This window comes from Mesitornis unicolor, unplaced genomic scaffold (assembly GCF_000695765.1).
Source record: "Mesitornis unicolor isolate BGI_N332 unplaced genomic scaffold, ASM69576v1 scaffold10880, whole genome shotgun sequence".
NCBI classification, from domain to species: Eukaryota; Metazoa; Chordata; class Aves; order Mesitornithiformes; family Mesitornithidae; genus Mesitornis; species Mesitornis unicolor.
Genome location: NW_010157588.1, coordinates 40,145 through 51,830, shown reverse-complemented (window position 1 = coordinate 51,830; position 11,686 = coordinate 40,145). Strand labels below are relative to the sequence as shown.

General features: G+C 37.6%; 1 protein-coding gene across 1 annotated transcript; it reads left to right on the top strand.

Moving 5' to 3' along the window:
• The first annotated feature begins 796 nt into the window (after positions 1 to 796).
• On the top strand, positions 797 to 10,970 carry ARHGAP11A (Rho GTPase activating protein 11A). Its single transcript, XM_010180592.1, has 11 exons — positions 797 to 861; positions 1,189 to 1,285; positions 2,233 to 2,483; positions 3,042 to 3,202; positions 3,306 to 3,452; positions 5,191 to 5,265; positions 5,914 to 6,081; positions 7,338 to 7,473; positions 7,813 to 7,921; positions 8,923 to 9,070; positions 9,388 to 10,970. Exons 3-11 carry the CDS (start codon positions 2,419 to 2,421, stop codon positions 10,968 to 10,970), a joined length of 2,592 nt encoding a protein of 863 aa, XP_010178894.1. The 5' UTR covers positions 797 to 861; positions 1,189 to 1,285; positions 2,233 to 2,418.
• Positions 10,971 to 11,686: the final 716 nt, after the last annotated feature.

Genomic DNA, 11,686 nt, shown 5'->3' with positions numbered 1-11,686 from the left:
GGTTGAAGGAGGGGCTGGCTTGCATGTTCTGTAAACATAACTAGAAAAGAGGTGGGGCAAAGAAATAAAACTACAAGTTGTTACACTGAAATGTGGATTTTTATAGCTGAAACAACTGTGCAGTAACCTCTGATAAGCATTAAAAAAGTCGTCGTATGTGAGCATCAATAGTAATGACTGGAGAAATTGCTTGTTTTCTATATATGAGAGTTACTCTGATGTGTTGCTATAAGGCAATAGAGTTATAACAGTTTCTTAAATATGAATGTTAAATATGAACGTTCAGAACAGTTTTCTGGACTGCTCTGTTGAGTTTAATCCTCCGTGAAACAGCAATCTCAAGTGCCTCAGATGAAGAAAAAACTTATTTTAAAAAGAAGTTATTTCAAATGTGTTGAATCGATTTTTCAGAGAAACGGGATTTAGTCAACTTGAAAAGGTAAGGTGAGATTCCAGAGCAGTCTGTTTAATATCCTTGCTGATTTGGGGGCCTTATAGGAAAACTGACTCCTTATAAAATAAAAAGTGCAAAATTTACTGCAGTGAACCTTTCTGTTCTTTCACAGTAATCCAGGGTGTTACCTGTAACTAGAATCAGCACAGGCTCAGATACCTAGAGATGACGGTGCTTTTCCTGACAATACCTCTTATCTGTCTTATCGGGAAGATTTTGGGGTTTTTGTTTTTAGTACCCTTCTGTTTGTACTTTGTTGAAGATGTGCTTTTCTGGAATATGTAGTTGGTAATCCTATCAACTTCTGAATAACATTAATTGAATTTTGTATTTTAGGGTAAAATCTTTGGAATATCTTTTCATGCGTTGCCACAATCACTCGTGCCAGAATATGGTTATGTTCCCAGGTAAATTCATACCATATATTTAGATTTATGCATGCCTTGCTCTTTTTATAGTATTGAACTCTTGTCAGAAGAGGGAACATAATATTTATTACGGAGTCGTTAAAGCTTATGGAGGATATAATAGTTTTAGTTGGGAAAGGAGGGATGCAGAAGTTAAAAGGAGAATTCAGAGCCATAACTATACTTCAGTTGTATTTCCTTGTATTTTTTGTCATTGGGGAAAACTCTGCTATAGACAAAGTTTTATCTATTTATCATGAAATAGTTTTTCTGGAAAAAACAAGCTTTATTCTGAGCACCATAAGTATGTTACTGTTTTTTCCTCAGCTTTCTTGTTGATACTTGTGAATATTTGGAAGAACATGCTCATACTGAGGGGCTTTTCAGAAAGTCTGGATCTCTTGTTCGTTTAAAAGCTTTAAAGGTATTTTTAAAAGCCTCTCCTTCTTTGTATGTTTTTTTAATAAGCCGCATAACATTTGATCATGTGTGTGTAGATTTTGGACTCTTTTACATCATATTCGAGTTTTAATATTGGAAGTAGACTGGTGACATTACCTGCTTTAAAAATGAGAGGATATCTAGTCCAGAAACTGGTGAACTTCACTTCCTCTCCCTCCCCCCCGGCCTCCCATCCCGCCCCTTGGAATTTTTTCAGCTTTCCGGATGATGAGTATACGCTTGTGACTGAACAAACTTAGCAGTTATGCATGCTGGATACTGTGAGGACATTTGTTTAGCAATGTTCTCCCAGAAGAACATGGGAAAACTGTAAATTAACACGCATGGTCTGACGGCATCAGAGAATCACAGAATGGTTTGGGTTGGAAGGGACCTTAAAGCTCATCCAGTCCAACCCCTGCCATGGGCAGGGACACCTCCCACCAGACCAGGTTGCTCAAAGTCCCATCCAACCTGGCCTTGAACACTTAACAGGGCATCCACAGTGTCCCTGGGCAACCTGTGCCAGTGTCTCACCACCCTCACAGTGAAGAATTTCTTCCTAATATCCAGTCTAAATCTACCCTCTTCCAGTTTAAAACCATTTCCCCTTGTCCTTGGGCAATTCAGGTCCATAGCTTCCTGTGCTTGTAAAAAGTCCTTCCTCAGCTTTCCTGTAGAACCCCTTCAGAAACTGGAAGGCCGCAATAAGGTCTCCTCGGAGCCTTCTCCAACTCTCTGTCTGTCATCGTAAGGGAGTCTGTCATCCAGCCCATCATGTGTGCCTCTCTGTAGTTAGGTTAAACATGACAAGGCTGAAACAAAATATGGAAAATGTGACTCTTTTCTGATACAAGTTACAGGATTAATGTCTAAAATGGGAACCTGATGGTATGTTGAAAACTTCATGTTTCTTATGGACAATTTCAGAGTAAACTGGATCAAGGTGAAAACTGCCTCTCGGCTGCTCTGCCATGTGATGTTGCAGGGCTTCTTAAACAGTTCTTTAGAGAGCTGCCAGAACCCATCCTCCCACCTCACCTGCAGGAAGGCCTTCTCAAAGCTCAGCAGCTAGGAAATGAGAAGAAAACTGCAACTGTGTTGCTGTCGTGTTTGATGGCCGACAGAACAATTGAAGCTTTGAGATACTTTTTCAACTTTCTGAGAACTGTGTCCCTAAGGTCAGTGCAAAGAAGGTGCTTGCAAACAGCTCCCAGTTCCTTTAATAACTTCTCTTTCCAGGCAGCTGCTGTAACTTTCTGTGAGTAGTTTATCTGCAGTCATTCACTTGAATACAGTCATGATCTTTTCTTTCATAAATCCAAAGTGTTTTCTTTGTGAAACCTTATTTTGCTGAAGAGGTGGCTTTGTTCCATTCTTTCCTAGCTGTATTTCTCATTCTTCTCTGGAAAGTGCAAGAAGTGACTGACAAACTAAACATAATCTAACTGATACTTTGAATTCCCCAAAACTGATCAAGGTCTATAGTATCTGATTTCAATAACAGTCATGCAGTTATGTACCCTAAGGTGCTTAAGTCTACACGTTAATCTCAGTATGTGAGCACTGAAGTTAATGACTACATTTTTTTTGTAACTGCATTTGTCTTATTTGATCTTTTTTCTCTCCACTGCTTGTGTCCTGATAATTTGTGTTTAAAAAAAACAAACAACAAAACAAAACCAAACAAACAAAACCAAACAAAAAACCACCACCAAAGCCCTTCTTTTCTTGTTAAGATCCAGTGAAAACAGAATGGATAGCAGTAATCTGGCAGTGATCTTTGCTCCCAACCTCTTGCACTCAAACGAAAATGACAAGATGTCAGCCACTACAGAAAAAAAGATTCGATTGCAAGCTGCTGTTGTGCAAACCCTTATCGACCATGCAGCAGAAATCGGTAAGGTGATAAATGTTTATCAAAATGTCTTGTTGCGCTTACTTGTATACAGTTTTTCAACTTTAAAAATAATATTTTAAAAAATGTTTTTCAACTAATTCAGGACAAGTGCCAGGATTTATCTTGGAAAAGATTCCTGCAATGTTAGGTGTTGATACCTTTCAATCTACTCCCTCACTGTGGGGCCATGAAGACAGTGAAAACGAATCGCCCACTGAAAGTAAGAAGAGGAGGCACCGAAGTGTTGGGGGTAGGTATGTTGTGTGAAAGTTTTAGCAACCAAAATAATTCTCTTTTGAGACTTCAGTTATGCTGATCCCAAACACTTGCTGCTTCCACAAGCAGAATAGGTGCCTGTGAAATTTGTTGGGCTTGATTTGTGAAACCTATGTAAGACTTCAGTAATCATACCACTCTGAGTGGCTATTCTAGTGTGTGGCTATTTCACTTGTGTTCAGATTTGTGAAGCCAGGTTTATGTCTTCAGCTTTTTGTTGAGTCAACTTCAGATCCTGTTGCAGAACACTGATAGAGCATGTGGTGGGCTTTTTCCTTCTTTTTTTTTGCTAGTTTTGAAATAATACTTGGACACTTGAAGATATTGCATGCCTTAAGTCAGGCCTTGAGAAGGGAAGGACATAATAGCATGTATGTTTTTAACTAGAGTAACTTTTGTGTTTTGAAGTATAACTCTGGATTGTGTATTACTGGATACTCTGCTCTGATATCATGGATCTGTTTTGGGTTTTTTTGCACTTTAGCTATTCAGTAAGGGTAGAGTTGGGGGTTTTTTTGCCAAATATGGACAGTCAAGTGGTATATTCTCCGTTCTGCATCCTCTTTGAGGAAATACCCTGGAACATGTGTGCTTGACTTGGCTCATATCCATCATAACACTGATTTTTTTTTTTTTTAATGCATTGCTATAAACATATGAGTTATATTTACATTAGCTAGCCAGGTACATTTAGCTCATGTACCTGGAATATTAAATCTGACAACAACTGAACTTAAAGGGTTTATTATTATTTATATTTAGCCAAGGCATAGGGTTGTTTGGGGGTTTTTTTGTGTAATATACCTTTTCACTCTGAGGAAGAGAGATCATCCTGGAGTTGCAAAGTGATAAATGTTTGTGAATGTTAAAACTTTGAAGAGAAGCAGTTAGAATTTGTTCATTTGTTGAATAGGTTCTGTTAGCAGGCAGCTTCTAATTTCTCCAGATGTAGTAAAACATAGTGTTATACGCTTTTTGTTTTCAAAGATGTTATTAAAAACTACCAGACATCATAAAAGAAGTACCACAGGCTTGTAGTTTGCAAAGCTTTGCTATGAACACATGAAAGTACAATTGTAGGTTGTAATAGCACTTAATAAAAACTCTTCCATTTTACACTTCTAAAAGCAGGAAAAAAAACTGTAAAACTTTATGCATGTATTCTGCTGGGTTTAATTTTGCCATTAATAAAAAAAACAACAACAAAACAACAGAACACCCCAAAACAAAACAACATAGTTCACAGAGAATTTGTGCATTATTTCTTTTGCAAAATCAAAATTTCATACTTCTGTTTTGGCTTAATTTCAAAGCTGTAAGAGCTTTTCAGCTTCAAGACAACTCAGTAAAGTGAGAAAGCCTGAGACTTTCTATGAGAGTCTTCAACGGACGCCTTGGCTTACCTACAAGAAATCAGAGGGCATATAATTTTATAATGACTTGGAGAATGTTCTACAAGGAACTTCTGTTGTCTGTGCATAATTTTTGTTTTTAAAGGAAAACAGACTTAATTTTTTTTCAAGCTATTGTGAAAGCAACAAAAACTGCATTGGTGAAAAGATCTGGGTTATAGTTTTATTTACATATAACAACTATTTTGAACTGATTTGCTTTATTTCTGTTTGAAAGAACACGAGTTAAACTTGAGTTGAAAATAAAGCAAGACAAACTTGATATTTAAATTTGATTGCTCGGTGTGTCTTGCATTTCAGATATTGTTAGTGGAGCATTGAATAAATTTAAATCTAACAGAACACCCTCCACTACACCTCAGCAAGACAGAAGCGGTAGGTATTGGTGTATTTGTACTAAATGAAGCCCATGCAGTATCTTCTGGATTTGTCAACTGTATTCCACAATTTTTTTAACCGAAGAACTAGAGCTTGGTTGAAGATAAGTGATTACGTTTAAATTGTTCAGAACTTCGAATATAGATACTTATTTATTGAGGATACTGCATTTACTGTAGTTCCTGAAGCAGCTACAATCTCTGCAGCAGTGGGCTTTGCGGTTCAAGGATTACACAGCTGAACTTGAGCTTTTTATCTAATGCCTGCTAAGGCTTCAGTGCAGTACTGCTGCGTTTTATCATCTTGGGAATTAATTTGCCAGGGCTGAAATTCTTCACTCTTACTCTGTGTCTTAAGCTTACAGTAGATGACTATACTTCACTCCCGCTCCCCTCCCAATATTTATATTTTATTAATGCAGGGTTTTGAATTTTCCTTTCTGGTACTCTGACTTGCAAAAAAACCAGCAAAATAAAAACCAAACCCTAAGCTGTACTGGTTGCTTTGCATGTTCAAAATGCATGCACTTTGGCTAAGCTTTTATAACAATTTTATTTCAGAGTTTAAAAAAAAAATACTAAAATATAAACAATTTTTTTAAACTTTCAACCTCTGTTATTGCAAACTTGGTTTTCTTCATTTCAGTCCTTTCGTCGATGACTCCAGTGGTTCTTACTCCAAGTACCAAGCGTAAACTTTCAACTGATTGCTCTCAGGGCTTGTCCAGCAAGAAGAGACGATCTTTTAAGCATAGTTTTGCTTTTGAGTTGTTACCAAGTAGCATCTTTAACATCAACTCAACACCAGCATCAGGTACAGTACCTTCATTTTTACCTTGCTCCTTGAAGTGGTTGTTTATGGCTTTTGATTTAAACATACAGTGTTTTGGTTTAGTTAGGCAGTCATTGATAATCTTTAGCTAGCAGTGTTCTTTGCACTAGTTTCCCATCTTAGTCTATGTTCATTAGTGACTGTTGTGTTAAATGGATTGAGCAAAAGCAAAATTCTGTTTGTTTTCTGTTATATTAACTTCAGATCTACAATTCTGGTGTCCTCGTATCTCTTCCAGTCCCTCTGTATCACCTAGCTTATACTCACATTTGACTGCATCCAACCTTTTGAAAGTTGTAGCCGTGTTCTGTCCCCTAAATACTTAAATAGCTGGTCTTAGCTTTATGTGAAATGTAATTGTTGCTAATACAAAGGTTCTTTCTTGCATCCAATCACCTCTTCTTTTCTCTAGAAGCTAAATAATCTCAAAATTCTATAGAAAAAGTTTTACTTGTTTGTCAATGCTTTAATACCACTTCATTCTACTGAAGTGTTTCCAACTGTGAGGCTCTTCTGCAAATCGTGTTGGGTTTTTGTTGTTTGGTTCCTTAATGTGCTGCCAACTGAACTTAGATTAAAAATAAATTTCTACATTGGCTATGTTTGTTTTGCCTGAAAATATTTTTTTTTCTCAGTTGTGTGGTATAGAACTTCTTGCTTTAAATTAAATCTTTATTATTATTATTATTATTATTATTATTATTATTATTATTATTATTATTATTATTAAATCTTTTCATACTCACCATGAAATTGTTGTTTCAATGTATGGATAAGCAAACCAAAGCAATGCCATTCTCTAAAGACAGTAGTAATGCATCTGCTTCATTAAAAAGTGAAGTAGCAGAGTAGCAACTATTTCATCTATTGTTGCCTTAACTGTTCTGGCTGCGAATGTAAAAAAAGACATTGCAAATAATTAAGTTTGAATCTAATTCTTATTAAGCTCTTAAATTTGAGGAACTGATCTGATGATAGTAGTGTGGAAACTTCTTGTAGTGATATCAATAGCATGCAGTTAATTGCAATCCAGCTGCTTCTATGGATGCTACCAGCAACAGCTTCATTTAATATTAAATAAAAATGGAAGTCAAAGTAATTTCAAGATGGCACTCCACAAAGTAAGCAAAAAAAATCTGTGCTGTTCAAAAACCAGTTCTTTATTGTATTAACTGTTACGTCTTTCTTTGAAAAAGTGCCTATTTTAAGATTGTGTAAATGTGATTTTGTTTCTGTAGTTCAGTTTGAAGCAAGCCCTTGTGTGTCTCTTGAGTCATCACAAACCTCACTGTCTCCTTCAACTGGTGGTGAAAATTATCTGTCTAGTACAGGGAACAGAAGAAGTAAAAGACATGCAAGCAAAAAATTATACAGGTAATTTGCCTTAACTCTCAAAACCAAAAGAAAAATCAGAAACTTAGATCTGATGATGTGTGAAATCTCAGTCTGTCTTTAAAACTACCTTTTTTGGTGTTCAAAACATACCGAATTTTTATAGTAATCATAAATCACCAGATCTTCCAATGTAGCAAAATGGAGCTCAAAACAAAATAAGATCTGGTGTAATAGCCACCTGTGTCTGTTAAAAAAGCTTCTCAGGAAGGTAATAGAATAAGTAAAACTAGAGGAAATAACAATAAATAATTGCCAGGATGTTTTCATTGCTCTCCTAAAGAATTTTTTGTGTGGCTGTTTTTCCTTCTGTCCCCTCAGGGCTGAATCAGGAAAGACAGGTTGTTTTTCTCCAAAGATTAGCCGAAAAGAAATGGTTCGTAGGTCGTTGCGCTTGAAGTTTGGTTTGGGGAAAAGCAACAGAGAACTGGTAAGTATTCTACTTCTAACCCAGTCTTCTTCTTACAGTGCAAACTTAGAATTAAAGTTTTGGGTGCTGCTTTTCAGTAGCAGGAAGTAATTACTTGATAATAGAGGGAACGCATCATAACTGGACCTGCTATCAAGTACAAGAAGCCCTAGATTTACTTTCACAGAATCAGAATCACAGAATCGCTCGGTTGGAAAAGACCTCTGAGATCATCATGTCCAACTGTTCCTGTCTACCCACTAAACCATATCCTTAAGTACCTCATCTACCCGCTCTTTAAATACATCCTTAAATACAGTTTCCTAGCAGTAACTGATCAGCTTGTACTGTGTTTGGCTGGGATGGGGCAAGAGGCTTTAGGGAAGGGACAGCTGGGGCAGCTCACCTGAATTGCCCAGGGAACTATCCCAGCCCTATAATGTCATGCTCACCAATAAAACTGCGATGGGGGCAGTTTTTTCAAAGTAGCCACTGCTCGGGGACTGGCAGGACACTGGTCTACTTGTGAGTGATTGTTTTTGCATCACTTGTGGGATTGGTTGGGTTTTTTGGTTTTGGGGTTTTTTTGGGGGGTGGTTGCTGTTGTTTTGTTGTGGATTTTTTTGTTCCCCCCTTGTCCCCTTCCTTTTGCCTTTCCAGTTCTCTCCCTCATCCTGCTGGGGAGTGGGGGGAGTGAGCAAGCAGCTGGATGGGAGCTTGCCTGCCAGTTGAGGTCAACCTACCACACTCGAGATCAGTAGGTCTCACAGTTCCTGAAATCCTGACATTACAGAGCCTGTGCACAGAATCATTATGCTCAGAGTGTGGCTAAGCCTACCTGACCTTACTGCAGGTGGGTTGTTACCTACCTAGGTCTGCAGTGAAGTGAGGAAAGATGAAGTATGGCCAAGAAAAGGCTGCTGTGGCTGATTTGCATAGCCTCTTCCTGGAGGCTCTTCTGTAAAAGAGATTCTAAATTACAGGTTTATATAAAAGTAATTAACACCTTTTGTTTGTTCAAGAATATTGTGTCAGGATGTGCGGCTGGTCATAGATTTGAAAATATTGGAAGGCGTCTTGCAAGTCAACAAGGCTTGGAAAGCAGAACTGAACATGCAAAGAGAGATGTACTCTTCAGCCCATGTGTCAGTGAGAAATTACCTAAAAAAGGTGAGTATCTAACGGAATATATTAGATGGAGGGCAAAAAATGGCTTTTGTAAAGTGGCTCCTGGGGAAAAAGAATTGGTTTAGGACAAGCTTGATGTGTTTTTAGTGTATTTTAGTAGTTCTTTTTTGTTAGTTAAGCAAGACGAGAGACATGATTTCAGTTCTTTATAAGGTTTTTTTTTTCACATCTCTGAAACTTAAGAGAGTAATGGTATCTTTAAATTCAGTGCTGCTTTGGTAATTAGTGGGGGTTTTAGCAATAATGTTGATCATTAAAACTGCTAGATGTTGTTCTTAAACACTGGTATTTATTTTAAGGTTCGAAGAATGTGAGCAAGTCAGAAGAAAACTTGCTGACTCCAAAATGCCACGATAAAGTAGATCACCGAATGTCATGGAATAGTCTTGCTGTTACAGATTCTCAGGCGATTGGCAGGAATGAGGGAATTCTGCCAGGACACCCTGAAATGGGTATCGGTTCTTCAGAACCTATTTTGGTATTTGGAAAGCCACCAGTTATTCCAGATGAATTCAAATCCACAACAGTAAGCAAACAAGACAACAGCTTAGAACTTTTTATTTTTGAAGAGGAAAGTAATTCAACTGCAGAAACATTACTGAAAGTTAAGCAAGCCTTTTCTGCATCCGGGACTAATCCTCCCAATTTCATAGGTGATACAAAATCTTCCTTCGCAGATGTAGCAGGTGAAACGTCAAATGAAACTTGGTGTCTCCCAGGGCTCAGTCCAGAGAAAGAATTGTTAGCTGAAGAAGCTTCTGAAAATCTAGCAAACACAAAATCCAGAGAGCTGTTGCACCAATTTAATCCATCTTATTATACTGATAAACAGCAATCAAAAAAAGATGAAATGAAAGTTTTGGGGAAAAGAAACTTCAAAACTTCTATTGAGATTGAACTTCAGGTCCCGAAACCAGATGTCAAAAATGTAACAGAACTTCCGGTGCCTCGAGTGCTGGCCAGGGAAGACAAGTTGACTGTTCGGAACAGTTCATCAGAAGATTACTTAAGCAAATTAGATTCCCTTCAAAGAAAAAAGGCAATAGAGTTATCACACTCACAAACAACTGAAAACCGTACGGTGAAATGTTGTAAATTGGAAGAAGATACTGCTGAAGTTCCTGTGGCAGGACAGCTTCCTACTTCGCAGTTGCCTACATCACAAAATGAAGTAGTCAACCAACAATTGCAAGTTGAAAACTCTGATAAAACTAAAACATCAGCTGTTTCTGACCATGGAAAGGTTTCTGACCACATACAATGGTTCAACAAGCTTTCATTAAATGATCCAGGTTCTACAGGCAAAACTAAACCACCTCTTAAGTTCCAGCGTACTCCTGTTAGACAGTCTGTAAGAAGGATTAATTCCTTGTTGGAGGCTAACAGACGATCTGTAAGCTCTCAGCTGCTCAAAGCAAGTGATATTGGTTCACCACTTGTTAAGTCTTTGAGCTGTGATTCTGCACTATTCTCCTGCACAGAAAACCCCTCACAGAATTCCATGGCTTTGCTGCTCAGGAGTGAGAGTACAGATGACCAAGCTTCTGTATCTCTTAAGCAGCTAGACTTAACATCCGGATCCTGCTGCAGGCGCTTGAATCCGTCAGACAAGCCTGATGTTTCTGTCAGAACTGCCGGAATCCACCAACAGAAAGCGACTGTTCATCCATCAAAGTCTGTTCTAGAAGATCTGACCAATCACGAAATGGTGAAATCCAGTTCAAAGGTGTGTGCAAATGTAAATGTTCCAGGTGATGCCCCAGAAAAATTTACAGTCGCAAGAAGTGCTTCAGGAAAAGAGAGAATTCGTTATAGAGGCTCTCCAAAGAATCCAATATCTAAAGTGAGACTGCTACCAGCTGCAAAACCAGTAGACTTATAAGGTCAAACACGATGGCTAAATGGGTTTATGGTAACTTGGTTAACCTTTGGAAAATCTAAATTTGTATGATTATTTTTTTAGCTCTAATTATTTGTAGGCTTTGGTTGATTTAATTTTTAACTGCATGAGTCGTGATCTTGCACAAATAACATGTTGAGATTTTCTTCGTTTACTCAATCTTGACTTTAAAACAAAAGAAACCCCTCTTTTTATAAATGTTTGTGTTTAGATATCGTATTTTATTATCTCAGCTTCTAAAAATATGCTGCATCTCCCAAAACAGTTTTGCAGTATTTAGACAAAGTAGCAAGTTCTTAAAAAAACAAATCTCAGATGCTTAGAGCAAAACTATCAGCATCAAGACACGTTTCTTTCCCATGTCTGAGTATTAGTAGTTAAATTTAACTCCTTCTTAGTTTTACGTGTATTGCATCACCACTGTGATATTGGAAGTTGGACCTTACACCAGTTCTGCTGCTTTTTGGGCAATGGTTTATATTTCTGTTGAAGTAAATTTGGAGCATATTTTCCTTGTTGAGTATTTTTTTGGATGTGTACGTACACACTGTAGAATTATTAGGACACATGGAAAATAAATGTGCAGCTTATTCAAGAAGTGAAAAGTCTTAAAACTTCATCTGGCGATGTGTTCTGCAATAGGTACCAAGGATTTCCAGTTGTGAGCAGTAAAATGTTGTGTCTTAATGTGAAAGGAT